This window comes from Corvus kubaryi, unplaced genomic scaffold (assembly GCF_017639235.1).
Source record: "Corvus kubaryi isolate FWS band 111438036 unplaced genomic scaffold, C.kubaryi_AGA036_p1.0 split3-37355, whole genome shotgun sequence".
NCBI classification, from domain to species: domain Eukaryota; kingdom Metazoa; phylum Chordata; class Aves; order Passeriformes; family Corvidae; genus Corvus; species Corvus kubaryi.
The window spans coordinates 600,453-614,008 of NW_024582089.1; the positions used below are offsets into that span (position 1 = coordinate 600,453).

The window sequence follows — 13,556 nt, forward strand, 5'->3', positions numbered from 1 at the left end:
TGGGGGAAGAACCTTTCCCTGATCTCCAGCCTGACCCTCCCCTGGCACAGCTCCAGCCCCTTCCATGGGTCCTGTCCCTGCTCACAGAGAGCAGAGATTGGAGCTGCCCCTCGGGAGAAGCTGCAGCCCCTGGAGAGGGGTCCGGGGCAGAGCTGCTCCCCAGCACCAGCACAGAACTCGTGCCATGCTCCAGCCAACCTCGACACAACCTCCTGAACCACTGCAACCACCCCACAGCCCGTGCAACACCCGGGATGTTCCCAGCACCCAGGGACACCCCAGTGAGCACCCCAGGCTGCTCTGCCGTGTCCCAGAGGATTGCAGCATCCTGCTGCCACTCTGCCGTTCCCGAGCACGGCAGCAGCGTGCTGGGAGTGGGAATGCCCGGGCTGCGATGGGCGGGGGCCAGGGCCGGGCCGGGCCGGGCCGGGCCGGGCGCTGACTCAGCTGCGGAGCCCGGCGGTGCCAGCGCGCAGCGGGCGCACGGAGGGAGGTGCCGGGCGGTTTCGGGCCCGGCGCAGGGATTCGGGCTGGAGCGGGGCCGGGAGCTGCCGGGACAGGCAGCGCTGTGGGAAGCAGGGAGTGCCCGGGTACCCCCGCCCTGGGCGCTGCCAGCCCCAGGGACGGGCAGAGCGGCTGCGGGGTTGCTCTGCGGCACCGGGCACCGGCACGGCCCTGCCTCCGCCTGCCGGAAAAGCTGGGACAGTGGACCCTCAGAACCTGCAAAAGGGGTTATTTTTTTCCAAGGCAGACACAGCTGAGTGCCCCGAGCGCTCCTGTCTCCTGTTGCCATGCATCAATCAGGCAGGGTGGGAATGTCACTTGCTGGACCATCGCTCAGCCACCCTCTGGATATTTCATGTCCCAGCTCTGCCACCCTACCCAGCTCTACCCTTTGCCCTCCACACCTCGGTTTTGAGGAGGTAGGTGGTGGGGAGCTGGTTGTCCTCCACTTGTGCCTCACTGATTCTAAGCTTCCCAGAGCCTTATTCCCCAAAACCTGGTGGTGTGTGTTGAAGTAGGGAAAACAAATCCTCATCCAACAGGAGCACAAGGCAGAAACCTGCAGGACACCCCCACATCACCAGGCAGGGAGGGGAGGACAGGCAGCCCCAGCAAGGGGGGACACAAAACATCTCGCCAAGGAACAAGATCCACCACCCTGTGCATCCTCCTTTCCCCAGTGCTCTGGGAAAGGCTTCACAGATGCTGTTTATCCAGGGCAGTATAACAGCCCTCCAGGACTTCTGGTGCCTTGGGCTGGCTGCCAGTCCAGATCCAGGTCCAGATCCACCAGGAACACTGGGGGGTCTGCAGCTGATTGTCCCCAGGGACAGCACACATGTGACGTGCTGCAGATCCCCAGCCCGATGGAAGAGATCTGCCCCTAAAGCACAGAGAAGTGGCCTCTCCACGTGGCTTTATCTCCAGGCTTCATTGCATGCCTTCAGTAACATGCAGAGGAGGCAAACACGGCTGCTCAGAATGGAAATAGGAATGGAAATGGCCTGGAAGGTGAGTTAGTGACTACTCCGTGGGCCAAGAGGCCTGGAAGCAGTGCCCCTGTCCATGGTGTCCCCCAGGGCCAGCTCTGACCAGAGAGGAGCAAGGGGAGCTCTGGTACAGCAAAATCAGAACTGAAGTGGCCATGATGAGGATTGCCCCAAAGTGCAGCAGGAAAAGCAACTCAGACCACTGAGGTCTCTCACCAAACCAGCCAAGGACTGCAGCTGAGATGATGCTGGGAGGCACAGGGACAGTTACTCAGGGGGTCCTGCGTGGTTGCTGTGACCTCTCAGAGCCCGGGGAGCAGGTGGGCAACTCGGTGAGCTGTGCTGAGCCTGTGCTGTGCCCTCTGGGATCAGAGCCTCAGCATGGACACCACACCTGCACCCCCTCACCACCTCTTTATTTACAGACACAACACCACTGGGGGGTGGAGATGGGAAGCTCAGGAAGCCTGAGCTGCCCCCCAGAGCCTCCGTTCCCGCAGCCAGGGCTCTGTGCAGCTGCTGCAGCTCCTGGGGCGCGGCCTCCTCTCCCCCTGAGCTTCTACTTCCATCGGCTGCCCACCATGGTCTTCCCACGGGCGCCCTTGGACCTGCAAGGGAAGAGGAAAAGCACGTGCCAAAAGGCATCAGTGACCACACGGAGGATGAGGTGGGTGCTGTCAGTGGTCCTGCAGCCTTTTCCCGTTGGATGTGCACTGCCCTGGGGGCCGAGGGTCTTCACTGGCCCCAGGTAAAACCTTGGGACCTGAGTCAAAGTGTCTTGGGACTCTCTGGAAACAAGCTCATGCAGTTGCCAGGCGATTCTAAGGACCCACCATTTCCTTCCCATGTTTATCCCCCCCAAAAATCGTTCAGAGAAGAATTGACAAGTTGCATCTGTGGCTGCAGAGGGATAAAAGCAGCTTCAGGATCCTTTGGGACCCAGCACATCACTCCCTTGAACCAGCCCAGGGGGAGCAGGCACTGCTTGGGCACAGGGCAGCACAGAGGAGAAGGAGGAGAAGGTTTGGGTGGGCAGTGAAGGGCATTTCTGGGTGCCAGTCCTTGGGATTGCCTCGTCCCTGAGCCCTGCTGCTGCTCTGGGGTCCCAGTGTCCCTGCAGCACACATGCAGGGGGACACACACAGGCCTCAGAAATGCCTGTACTCACCCTTTGCTGCAGGATCAGGCCGTGGTGGGGCAGGAGAGAAGAGAAACTTGGTGTGAGCGGGTGGGAGATGTTGCCCCTGACACATGGGGTGGGCTGAGCACCTCCCACATGAGGGGGGGTGGGATGGGGATGTGAGAGCATCAGGGTGCTCCTGGGAGGAGGGGTTAAACACCCTCCTCCACCCTCTTATGAAGGGTTCCCCAGCCACATGCAGGGAACATGGGCACGGGGACAGGCTCCCCTGGCCTTGTGGGCCTGCACAAATCCCACAGCCCATGGGATTTCTCCTGCTAGACAAGCTGGGATCTCCAGCACCTTCCTGAGATGCTGGGCAAAGCCCCTGCAGGGATGGGGTGGCTGGAGACTGGAAGGACCCCACAGGACACAGAGCAGAGGTGGGGTCTCCCCGGGGTCCATCCCCAGCTGGGGTCTCTGGGGAGGGGGAGGCCATGGAGGAGCAGAAGGGCAGGGACTGAGGTTCCTGGGACAGACCTGCAGGTCCAGGAACACCAGGCACCAGCAAGACCAGAGGCAGGAGGGGGAAGGAGAGGAGATGGCTTAGCAAGGGAGATCCATAGGGAGGGAACTGGGGAGCAGGAGCTGGAAGGACAGAAGATGTCGAGGAGGGATGTGCAGCCACTTACACTTTCTGGTGGTCACTGATGCGGTTTCGAAGGACATTGATCTGCAAGAAAAAATGGTGGGTGGTGAAGTCTGGCAAGGTGCCCCAGGCTGGGGACAAGGGCTGGGTGAAGATGCATCACTGCTCTCTTTTCCCCAGCAGTTTTTCTGTGGGGTTTAGAATCCCAGAATCTCAAGATGGTTGGGGTTGGAAGGGACCTTCAAGCCCATCTCATTCCACCCCCCGCCATGGGCAGGGACACCTTCCACTGTCCAGGTTGCTCAGGGCCCCATCCCCGCCTGGCCTGTGATGTGTGCTCCCTGTGGTGGTGCCAGGTACACGTACCCACGAGCTGGGAGATCGCTTGGACGCCCCAGCTCATCTCCTGGCTGGGGAGCTGAAGGAGCAGCCAGGAACACAGAGGGTGGACAAATCACAGAGGCCCCGGGGCTCACCTCATATTTCTGCCGCTTGAACTTCTCCTGCAGGTCAAATTTCTCAGCCTCCAGGTCATGGACGTTCTGCCACAGCTCCCTGGCCTTGTCCCTGCAGGAAGAGCCAGCTGGGGACGAGGCAGGGAAGGGCCGTGGCTCCCAGGGAGCTCAGTGCAGGGATGGGGCACTGATGCCAACCCCTCACCTGCCCCCTGCGATGGGGCTCTGGAGGCTCCCAAGCAGGGATGTGTTACCCAGGCAGTGAATCCGGGGACCAGAGCCACGGGGGAGGTCAGTACAGATGGGGACACACGTCCTACCCGTGTGACCCTCGGGACACACCTGTCCCATGTGTGAGCGTGGCTCCCTCAGGACACACCTGTCCCACCCGTGTGACCCTGGCTCCCTCTCATGGCTGGTGCCATCAGCCGCAGCCCGGCCGCGGTGGCCCTGCACAGCCTCGGCGCCCGCGTCCCCCGTGGGGTGTCACAGCCCATCTCCAGCTGTGCCATCCCCCTCGGCTGGAAGCCCCAGGGAGCCGTCCCCCACCCGGGATCCTGCCCAGGAGCTGGGACCCAGCACAGAGCGTCTGCCCTGGCCATCCCTCCTGCAGCCCATGCTCACCTCAGCTTGTCCTCGCTGAGGTGGTCGATGTTCAGGGGCTTCCGTCGCTCACCGAGGATCTTCTTCTTCTTTTCCCGCTCCGTTTGCTTCTTCCCCCCCTTTTTCTCTGACTGAGGAAACCATCAGTCCACTGGAGAGAAGGAAGTCTGCCCAGCCTTTGCTCTCCTCCATCCCCAGTTCTGCACCCAACACCCTCAGCCTTTGGAACTCAAGAAGCACGTGAGGTCCTTGAGGACATTTTGGCAATAGTGAACAAGACACCTTGTCCTTGTCTCCATCCCTGTCCCTGTCCCTGAGGCAAGACTGGAACTGCACATCTGCAGAGCTGAGCTCAGGGCAGCTCTGAGCTCCCTTTGGCCCTGTAACCCCTGACCCAAGAGCAGTTCCCTGCCCTCTCCTGCCTGGAAACCCCACAGTGTCACATGGATGAACCCTTCCCAGGAGCAGCAGTGGCTCCATCACAGCCCCCTTGGGAGGGGTCCCACCTTCTGCATGTAACCCCCGAAGTGCAGCATGTTGGAGAACGCCTTCTTCTTCCGCGCCTCCTCCTCTGCCCTCTTTCGCGCCTCCTCTTCCTCCTTGCGAGCTCTTTCTTCCTGCCAGGGTCAGAAGCCGGTCAGCAGTGGACAGATGGACACACAGCTCGCGTCCCCAGACTCCCCAAGCCCATCCCAAGCCCCATTCCAGAGGACACTCACGGCCATGCGGGCCTGGCGCTCCTTCTCCCGCTCGCTGCGGATCCGCTGCTGCTCTGCCCGCTCCGCTCGCCGCTGCTCCTGCACAGGGAGGGGATCTTGGCTTGGACACCGCAGGGAATCTGCATCCTCTCTGTTCCAAGGGACAGATCCCTGACCCCAAGAGCCCTGAGAGCCCCAAGGGAGCCTGGGGACAGTGATCCCAGAGAGAGGTGCATCCGCAGCAGGCACCGCAGCACCACAGCAGCCACACCAGGGGCATCCCAGTGACCGGGGACAGAGAGGGAATGGGTGGAGCTGTGCCAGGGGAGATTTGGCTGGATCTCAGGGAAAGGTTCTTCCCCCAGAGGGTGCTGGGGCACTTCCCAGGCTCCCCAGGGAATGGGGACAGCCCCGAAGCTGCCAGAGCTCCAGGAGCATTTGGACAGCGCTGCCAGGGATGCCCAGGGTGGGATTGTTGGGGTGTCTGTGCAGGGCCAGGGGTTGGACTGGATGATCCTGTGGGTCCCTCCGAGCTCAGGGAATTCTATGGTTCCCAGGCACTGGGGTACAAAATCTGGCTCAACCCTCAGGCTCTGTCCTGTAGGGACAGGGATGTCCCAGGTCTGCCAGGACAGTGGGGAAGGGACAGTGGCTGTGTGCCCACAGGGACAGGGTGGCAATGGCCAGAGAGGGGAAGGCTGAACACGTACAATCCTGTCCTTGAGGGACAGGAGCTCCTCTTCCTCCTTCTTCCTGCTCTCAAAGTGGGCTTCAATGAGGGCCTGCAGCTCGTTCAGGTCCTTCTCCATGCGCTTGCGGTGAATGTCCTGCACCAGACACAAAGAGCCCGAGCCTCCAGGAGCTGCCAGACACTGAGGGGGAGCGGCAGGAGGGCATCACCCTCAGGGGTGGGAACTGGGGCACAACTCACGTCAAAATCCAGTCTCTCGCCATCTGGGATTTTGGGAGGCACCAGGTTGGGCATGAAGACCCTGCAATGGAAGGGGAGCTGGAGCACGATGGGGCTGCAGCAGACCTGGGACAGAATGTGCCTCTCACCCATCCCAGCCTCCCGTCTGAGCCCTGCAGTCCCCAGGGATGCAGAGTGGGCACAGCTGGAGGATAGGGAGTGCAGTGCATCCTGCTGGAGGTGCCAGCTGGGCAGCCACAGAGGAAGACCTGTGGCATTCCTGGGAAACACTCCAAGGTGCCCACATGGCTGGAATAACTCTGCAAGCTGCAGACAATGTGGCCAGGGCCCTTTGCCAGGCCCCCTGAGCTGGCAGCTGCCCCACTGCTCCCCACAAAGGGCACCAAGGAGCCGTGTGTGACCTGGCACAGGGAGCTGGACCCTCTCATCCTCCCTCGAGGGAGGGCAGGAGAAGCTCAGCCGGGACACAAAGGGATGCAGGGATGATGGCTGAGGGCAGATCTGCCTCCCACACTGCACCATCCCAGGGGCCCAGGAGGACCCCCCAGGCTTCTGGCAATGGTTCCCAGTCCTGCTCCCTCAGGCTCTGTCCCTGGAATGCTGGGACTCCTGGAAACGTGTGCCTCATGCCAGCCACAGCCAGGACTCTGTACCCCAGGCTGGGATGCACACACACACACTCACACACACTCACACATTTCTGTCACCTGCAGGGTCACAGGGCAGCTGAGCTTCTCCCAAGGAGCATACAAAATGCTTCAGAAGTGCCTAAAGACCTCATTCCCTTCACACTCCATGTTTCCCTGTCCGTTTCTCTCCCTTTTTCTCTCCATGTCCCAGTCCCACCCTGTTTCCATGCTCTGGAGGCTCCCTGTGCCCTGCCCTTTACGGGCCAGGCTCTGTCACACGGAGCCTCTGCCCTGGCACAGCTCAGACCTTGCCCCAGGGAAAACCCTGCCACACTTACTTGGGCTTTGGCTTCGATTCACCTGCAGGTCCCAGGAGCAGGACAGAAAGACAAGGTCAGTGTCACCGAGGGGTTTCCTGTCACACCTTGACCCAACCCCCGCCCTGAGCCGAGCCCTCCCTCTCTCCCAGCAGCAGGGGCTTCACGGGAATCATTCCCCAGCAGTGAGGTGCCAGCCCTGTGCCAGAGGACACGCTGTGCCTGAGGCACAGCTGGTGCTGCTGGCTGGGCAGAGCAGCCCCTGGTACCCACAATCAGGCAGAAGGAGCAATGGTGATACTTCACCTTCCCCAGGCTCCTGCTCTCGGTCTCCCTCTCCACCTGTGCAAAACAGGAAGCTTTGTGTCCCCGTGGCCAGTCCTGCCCAGGGACACTGTGGGGTAGCTGTCCCCCTCTGCCCCATGCTTGTCGCCACTGCAAACCCCAGCTGCATCCCTGCAGGATGGACGGGGAGAGCAGGCCCCTGAGGGACATCCCTCATTCACAGGGGGGCCCGGACAGCTCCACGTCCTCTCCAGGAGGAATCCGGACAAGTTTTGCAGGAGCTCAGGCTGGAGAAGCAGCAGTGCTGCCCTCTCCTGCTGTATTTTGGGTGAATTTCTGCCCGAGGCAGCACAAATCCACCACTCCTGTCCTGTTGGGGGATGTGGCCAGGGCAGCTCTGCCCCATTTTCCACAGATCATCCCTTCGGCAGCAAATGAATTCAGCACCAAAACCCCGTTCCAAGGGCCCAGTGCCTCAGGGACTGGGATCGGGACTGGAATGGCCAAACACATCTCTCCTCCGCTCCCGCTTTACCTTCTCCTGCTGCATTCGTTTCATCTTCTTGTTCTGTTTAAAAGCAATGGGAGATCATGAGCACCCCTGGGTGAGGGCAGCCACATCCCCCAGCACAGAGGGGTCCCAGCACCCTGACCGGGGGTCACAGCCGGGATCTGAGCCTGCTCCAGCAGCAGTGACAGCACAGTCACACACCAGGCCACCCCTATGCCCCAAAGCCACCTCATGAAATCCAGTGCTCTTTGGATGATCAGACACATCAGAGCCCAATCCCACCTCTGGAAATCCCCTTGGTGAAACAGCCTTGGCCCCTTTCTGGCATTATTTCAGAGGGCTGGACGCAGCCACCACCAGCAAACACTGCATCCTCACGCTTGTAGGGCCCAGGCAGAGCAGGGAAGGGCATCTCAGTTCGACAGCCCCTTACTGGACAGCAGGTCTGGGGGACAGCTGCCCCTCTGTGCTGATGTGCCCCGGTCACAGCCACGCTGGACGTGCCAGCCCCCACCTGGAGCAGAGCATGGCCCCGCCAAGCCACGGGAGCTCCCTGGCTCAGCCTCCACTCACCTTCTGCCTTGGTTTCTTCGGTCTCCTCCTCCGCCTCCTCTACCTGCTCTTCCTGGCCTGCGGGATAAGGCGCAGGGTGAGTCCGGCAGCGCCGTTCGCCGGCTCCCTGCGGCTCCTGCTTTGGGATAACTGCGGCACGGAGCCAAGAGAGACCCGGGGAGCCGCAGCCACGGGAAAGAAACAGCGGCTCGGGAAGCAAAGGGCTCCTCTCTAACCTCACCCAAGGGCTGCTCTATGCTCGTCAGGGAAAAGCCCCCTCAAATTAGTGAGATTAAAGGATTTATCGCTACCTCCTGGCTTGTCCCTCACCCCCTCTCACGCTGCCATTCCCTCACACCCCAGGAAGGGAGGAGGGATTTCTATTGCTCTGCTCTAGCAGTGAGCTCCACGAGTGGCTGAGGACGCGCCTTCGGCACCTTCCCGATCGCGTCTGTGACACTGCTGGAGCCTTTTTCCACTGGAGGGAGCAGTGTCCCCACAGGATTCCTCCACTGGAGCCAGGGTGATGCTGTGCCCGCGGGCCCTGGGGACACTGCAGGTGCCACAGCCAGACAGAAAGGAAGAAAAAGAAGACAGCAAAGACAGCAAACCACGGCTGGCAGATATAAGAGACAAGGCACAGACAGAGGATGGACACACAGCACAGCAGGGCATGGGTGGAGTGCAGGAAGAAGAGAGAGAAGTGGAAGAATGAAAGAAAACCATTCCCCAACCAGGGAGAGGCAGAACACATCGACCCACGACTTTTCCCAAGAGCAGAGAGAGGAAATAATGAAAGGTGCAATAACTACCGTCGTCTTCCTCTATCCATTCTTCCTCTTCTGAGCCAGGGAGGACGGAAGGAATAAGCACAGGGATTAGTTGGGTGCCACAGAGTTTTGGCATGCGTGAGGTGAGCACTCGAGCACTGCAGGGGCTGCCCCCTGCACCTCCCTTCGCTTTTACACTCAGGGTGTTTTGCCTGGCAGTGCCCGGGAGCAGCCAGAGGCTCAGCCCAGCCCAACCCAGCTCCCCAGTCCAGCCCAGCCCAGCCCGTGCCAGGGTTGTGTCTCCATGGGGCTGAGGCAGGTAGTCTGAGTTTGGGCAGACTGTCAGACGTTCAGCAGAGGCTCCAGCTCCCGTTGGGATATTGGGATCACACCTCTGCCAACACCCATGTCCAGCATTGCCAGCCCTGGTTTGAGTCAAGGGATCACTGACAAAAGAGATCCTGAGAAAATTCAGACTGGTTTTGGTCCTACTGATGTTTCAGGTGCAGGCATCTCAAACATGGTCACATCTGCCTTTCCTGGACATGATTTGCCCATTGCAGCCCAGGAGCCAACCCCCAAATCCCCCAGAAGAACACTGAAGCCCCAACACTTGGCTCTTGGTCCTTGCAGGTGCAGCTCCTACCTTCCTCCACGCACTCCTCTTCACAGAGCACACAGGGCATGGACAGAGAGAAGGGAAAGAAGCCTCAGGTTATTGGAGTTGCTCTGATCAGTTTTTGGCCTCGGGGCAGCTGCAGGTGCTCCATGTCCTCTTACCTTCCTGCTCCCTGCAAAGCACAACAGGAATTTACAGAGTCACACCGAGTTGCTGGAACGGGGCCCACGTGTCCATCAGTGATGCCGAGGGGAATTTGGGATTTCCTCAAGGCTGGCTCCCCTTTCTCACAGCACAGGGCCAGACTGCTGGGCAGCTGCTGGGTGGGTGGCTGCCAGGTGGCAGTGGGGACAGGGACAAGGCCCAGGTCACCCTGCAGGCTGTGGAGAGCAGGGGCCGAAGGTCTGGACTGACACTTTGACAGCGGTCAGGGCACCCCACCAGTTTGCAGCATGAGAAGATGAGTGACCTCGGCCTGTAATCCCAGAAATGGGCATCTCACATGCCACCTTTGCCCCCAAGTCCTTCCCTGACCATGGGGGAGATGCACAGCCTGTCCCAGGTGTGCCCAGGGGACAGACTGGTGACACACGTGTCTGGCGTGGCACTGAAACACCAGAGGACTCAGGTCCCCTTTCTCTGCTGGGGGAGGAGAAGTGGGAGCTGTGTTCAGACTCACCCCTATAACCCCAACCCCATCTCTCCAGGATGTGCCTCCTGGCCCAGCAGCCTCCATCAGCAGAAGCTGCTCTCAAATCTGGGCCTTGGAGAGTGATGCTCTGGATGTGGCAGCAGGACCCCATCAGCAACACACTGGTGGTCTCAGGTTTTCCCATCTCTGTCTCACGGATTAAGACTGCAGCATTTTTAACACAGGAACCATCCTTGTCCCGCCCATGGGTGGGGACACAGCTCCCAACACAAATTCCCACTGCGGGGGTCGGGCACTGCCAAGGCAGAGGGGCACAGGCGGGGGGTCCATGGTGGGTGCTGGGCTAACAACGAGAGCACTTCCAAGCAATGCTGCAGTGGGAAAGTGGGAATAGGGGGAGAGGAAAGGGTTAAAACCACCCCACTTACTGCTCATACTCCTCGGTGACCTCCTCCGTGTCTGACATCCCTGGTTCTCTGGCAGAGTTGGAGGCAGATTGGAAAAAGTGAGGGTTAGAAGCGAGATAAGGGCCAGCACAGCCTGTCCCTCAGCACCAGGACAGGGGCACAGAGATGCTGCCTCTCTCCAAAGCACTTGGAGCTTCCAGCTGTCCCCAGCCAGGCTGTGACAGCATTATCTCAGCAGAGATAAGGCTCCCGCCCCCCTCCCGTCCCAGGATCACAGCTTGCCCCAAACAGGAGGCAGGAGATCGGACACAGACTCCTGTCCCACTGATAACTCTGTCAGGAGCCATGTCCACGGCACTCAGCCTCCCTGGCCCAGCCCTCTCAGGGCTGTGTTTGCTCAGGGGCAGGAAAATCACCCCATTGCAGCTTGTTTTGCTTCCTGACTATTCTTAGCTCAGGGACGACCCCTTCTCTCAGATTTACAGCCCTGCACCAGGCACAGCACAAGAGCTCAGCAAAGCCTGCCAGCCCAGCCCTCCAAGTGCAGAACTGCTGGGAAAGGGACAGCCTGGGCTCAGCAGGAGCATTTCTCCCCTATTAGCTGAAAGGAACAATTACAACCTGGTTTAGTAATTTAGCCCTGGTTTTAGGGCTAAAACCTCTCCAGAAACAGCCTTTCATCTTCCCAGCACATCTGTCTCCCTCCCAGCTGTGCTCAGGAGGACTTCGCTCATCATCTCCCCCCACCTGACCTTCACCCAGCACTGCAGTGTGAGATCTGCACCCACCAGCCCCATCCCCAGGCATCCTGGAGCAGCCCAGAGCCCCAGCCCCAAGCCCAGCCCTGTCCCCTGCTCGTGCCAGCCCTCAGCAGGGCTGAGATGCCACAGGACGACGCAAGGCAGCTCTGGAAATAACTTCCATGTGCTGAACCACCTGTTCCTAGAGCAGCAAGGCTTCCCTGCTCCTGCTGCCCAGAGTCTGGGAACAACTGCTCCTGGCTACATCTGTTGAGCATTTATTACCCAGGATGGGTAGGACAGGCCTCAGGACTGCTTATTCAAGATGCTGGATCCAGGGTTGGAATGCTCAGGCATGGGAAAGGGGCATTCCAGGAGGAGAACCTCAGCATAACAACACCTCGAGAGGGTTCTAATCTCACTCTGACTCACACGGTGTTTTTTGGAGACAAATAAAGTCAGAACTCGGCCCCCTCTGCCTCAGGGTCACTGCCTGCTCCTGCCATCACTGTTCCCTTTCCTGTAATGGCTCCAAGCACCCCCTCCAGCACCATCCCTGGGATCTCTGCTTCCCCACAAGCATCAGTTCTCACTCTTCCCCCAGGCTCAGCATGGTCCTGATGCCTCGAGTTTGGCCAAATCATTTGTGTGGCCTCTGAGCACCCAAGGCTCCACATCATCAACTCATGACACGGGAGAGGAGGGTCCCCGCTCCCGACAGCATGAAAGCCTCTTCCTTCCCCATCGCCCTCCTCCCTCAGACACTGCTGGATCCCACAGAGCTGAGGGAACAGCAACAAATCTGAGACTGTTAAGAGGGTACACAAGAGAAAAAGTGGCTCAAGGAAGTATTTATGCATCCTCTGCACAGAAATACATAAACCTTTCCATTAAAGCTCAGAAATCTTGATTTGGTAGAATTAGGAGAACCCAGCAGATGTAATAGAGCTAAAGAGAAAACATTGCACTGACAACAGAAAATCTCCCAGAATTTGCTGTGTATTAAACAGTCCAGATATTCCTCACACTCCTTGAAATCCCCCTCTCCTTTAGCTCAGGGCTGGCTGCTCACAGCTCTGGGGCTGAGTTAATCCTCCACAGTTCTCAGTCTCTGCTCTCCTCCAGGCAGACATGGAGCTCTCCTTTCCCACCGTTTGCTCCAGGAACGGGTCATGTCCCTGCTCCAGTCCTGCTTGGCAGGGTCAGACCAGGCACAGGAGCATCCCATCCCTAACCCACCCCCTGGGCTGCCAGAGAGCCAGGGCCAGGCTGGCCGTGGGCATCACATCCCTGCTGTCCCCTGCAGAGACACAGGGCACGGGGACCTGGGAGATTCCCCCGAACCAGGGCAGCCAAAATCCATCTGAGCCACCTGGGCACCCATCGAGGTGGTTCGAAAGACAAATTGCAAATACAGCCCGCTGGAGAGGGTGCTGATGCTTTATGCGTGGCAATGCCTCCATGGCATAAAACACTCAGCGAGCGCGGCCGGGGAAGCCCCTGAGCACTGCCGGGTCTGGACCCAGCGCATCCCACCCCGGAGAGGCGGGCGCGGCCCAGCCGTACCTGTGCGCGGTGATGCCGGGGAGCGCGGGGGAGCCGGCGGGGTCTGGGAAAGGCTCTTTGGGGCAGGAGGCTTTAAGGGGGCTCCAGCGCCCACCCCGGGGCGGGCAGCGCCGCAGGAATGTGCCCGGCGCCCAGCGAGGAATGCAACACTTGTGAGCTGCTATTTCGGCAGCCGCGGCCCTGGCCCCCTCCGCCGCTCCCCCTTCCCCCCCAAGAGCCCATATAAGCCCAAGCTATTGTGCGGCCTCAGAGATTTGCTATTTTAAACCCTCCGGACCGAGATACGTGAGTGCCCGAGGGGCTGACACAAGCCAGCCCAGCTGTCACCGGGCCGGGACGCTGATAAGGCAGCGCTGTCAGCAGTGCAGGAGCAGACCCTGCCCGGCAGCTCCCACCCGGCTCCCTCAGCCGCTGCTCCGAGCTCGGGATGCTGCAGCGAGGAGGGAAGAGTCTGTTTTTAACCCCCCAGGACACATTTGGTTCGGGTTTTTCCCTATTTTCCCCTTGTCGGGAGAAGGGAAGGGAACAGTTTCCAGTCCCAGCCCAGCAGTAGGTGACC

The 13,556-nt window shown here is 59.9% G+C and overlaps 1 protein-coding gene across 7 annotated transcripts; it reads right to left on the reverse strand.

Moving 5' to 3' along the window:
- Nucleotides 1-1,888: 1,888 nt before the first annotated feature.
- Nucleotides 1,889-13,459, reverse strand: TNNT2 (troponin T2, cardiac type). 7 transcript variants are annotated; one of them, XM_042016045.1, is made up of 18 exons: nt 12,998-13,459; nt 10,713-10,760; nt 9,794-9,804; nt 9,660-9,677; nt 9,056-9,085; nt 8,265-8,321; nt 7,716-7,748; nt 7,202-7,237; nt 6,917-6,938; nt 5,950-6,010; nt 5,729-5,845; nt 5,040-5,117; nt 4,827-4,937; nt 4,342-4,451; nt 3,739-3,829; nt 3,306-3,346; nt 2,662-2,667; nt 1,889-2,101 (listed from the first exon to the last, which is right to left on the reverse strand). In XM_042016045.1, exons 2-18 carry the CDS (start codon nt 10,748-10,750, stop codon nt 2,053-2,055), a joined length of 909 nt encoding a protein of 302 aa, XP_041871979.1. In that variant the 5' UTR covers nt 10,751-10,760; nt 12,998-13,459; the 3' UTR covers nt 1,889-2,052. The 7 variants fall into 7 exon arrangements, with proteins under 7 accessions (XP_041871979.1, XP_041871980.1, XP_041871975.1 ...); XM_042016046.1 differs by lacking the exon at nt 9,056-9,085; XM_042016041.1 differs by lacking the exon at nt 9,056-9,085 and having other exon boundaries at nt 8,265-8,393.
- Nucleotides 13,460-13,556: the final 97 nt, after the last annotated feature.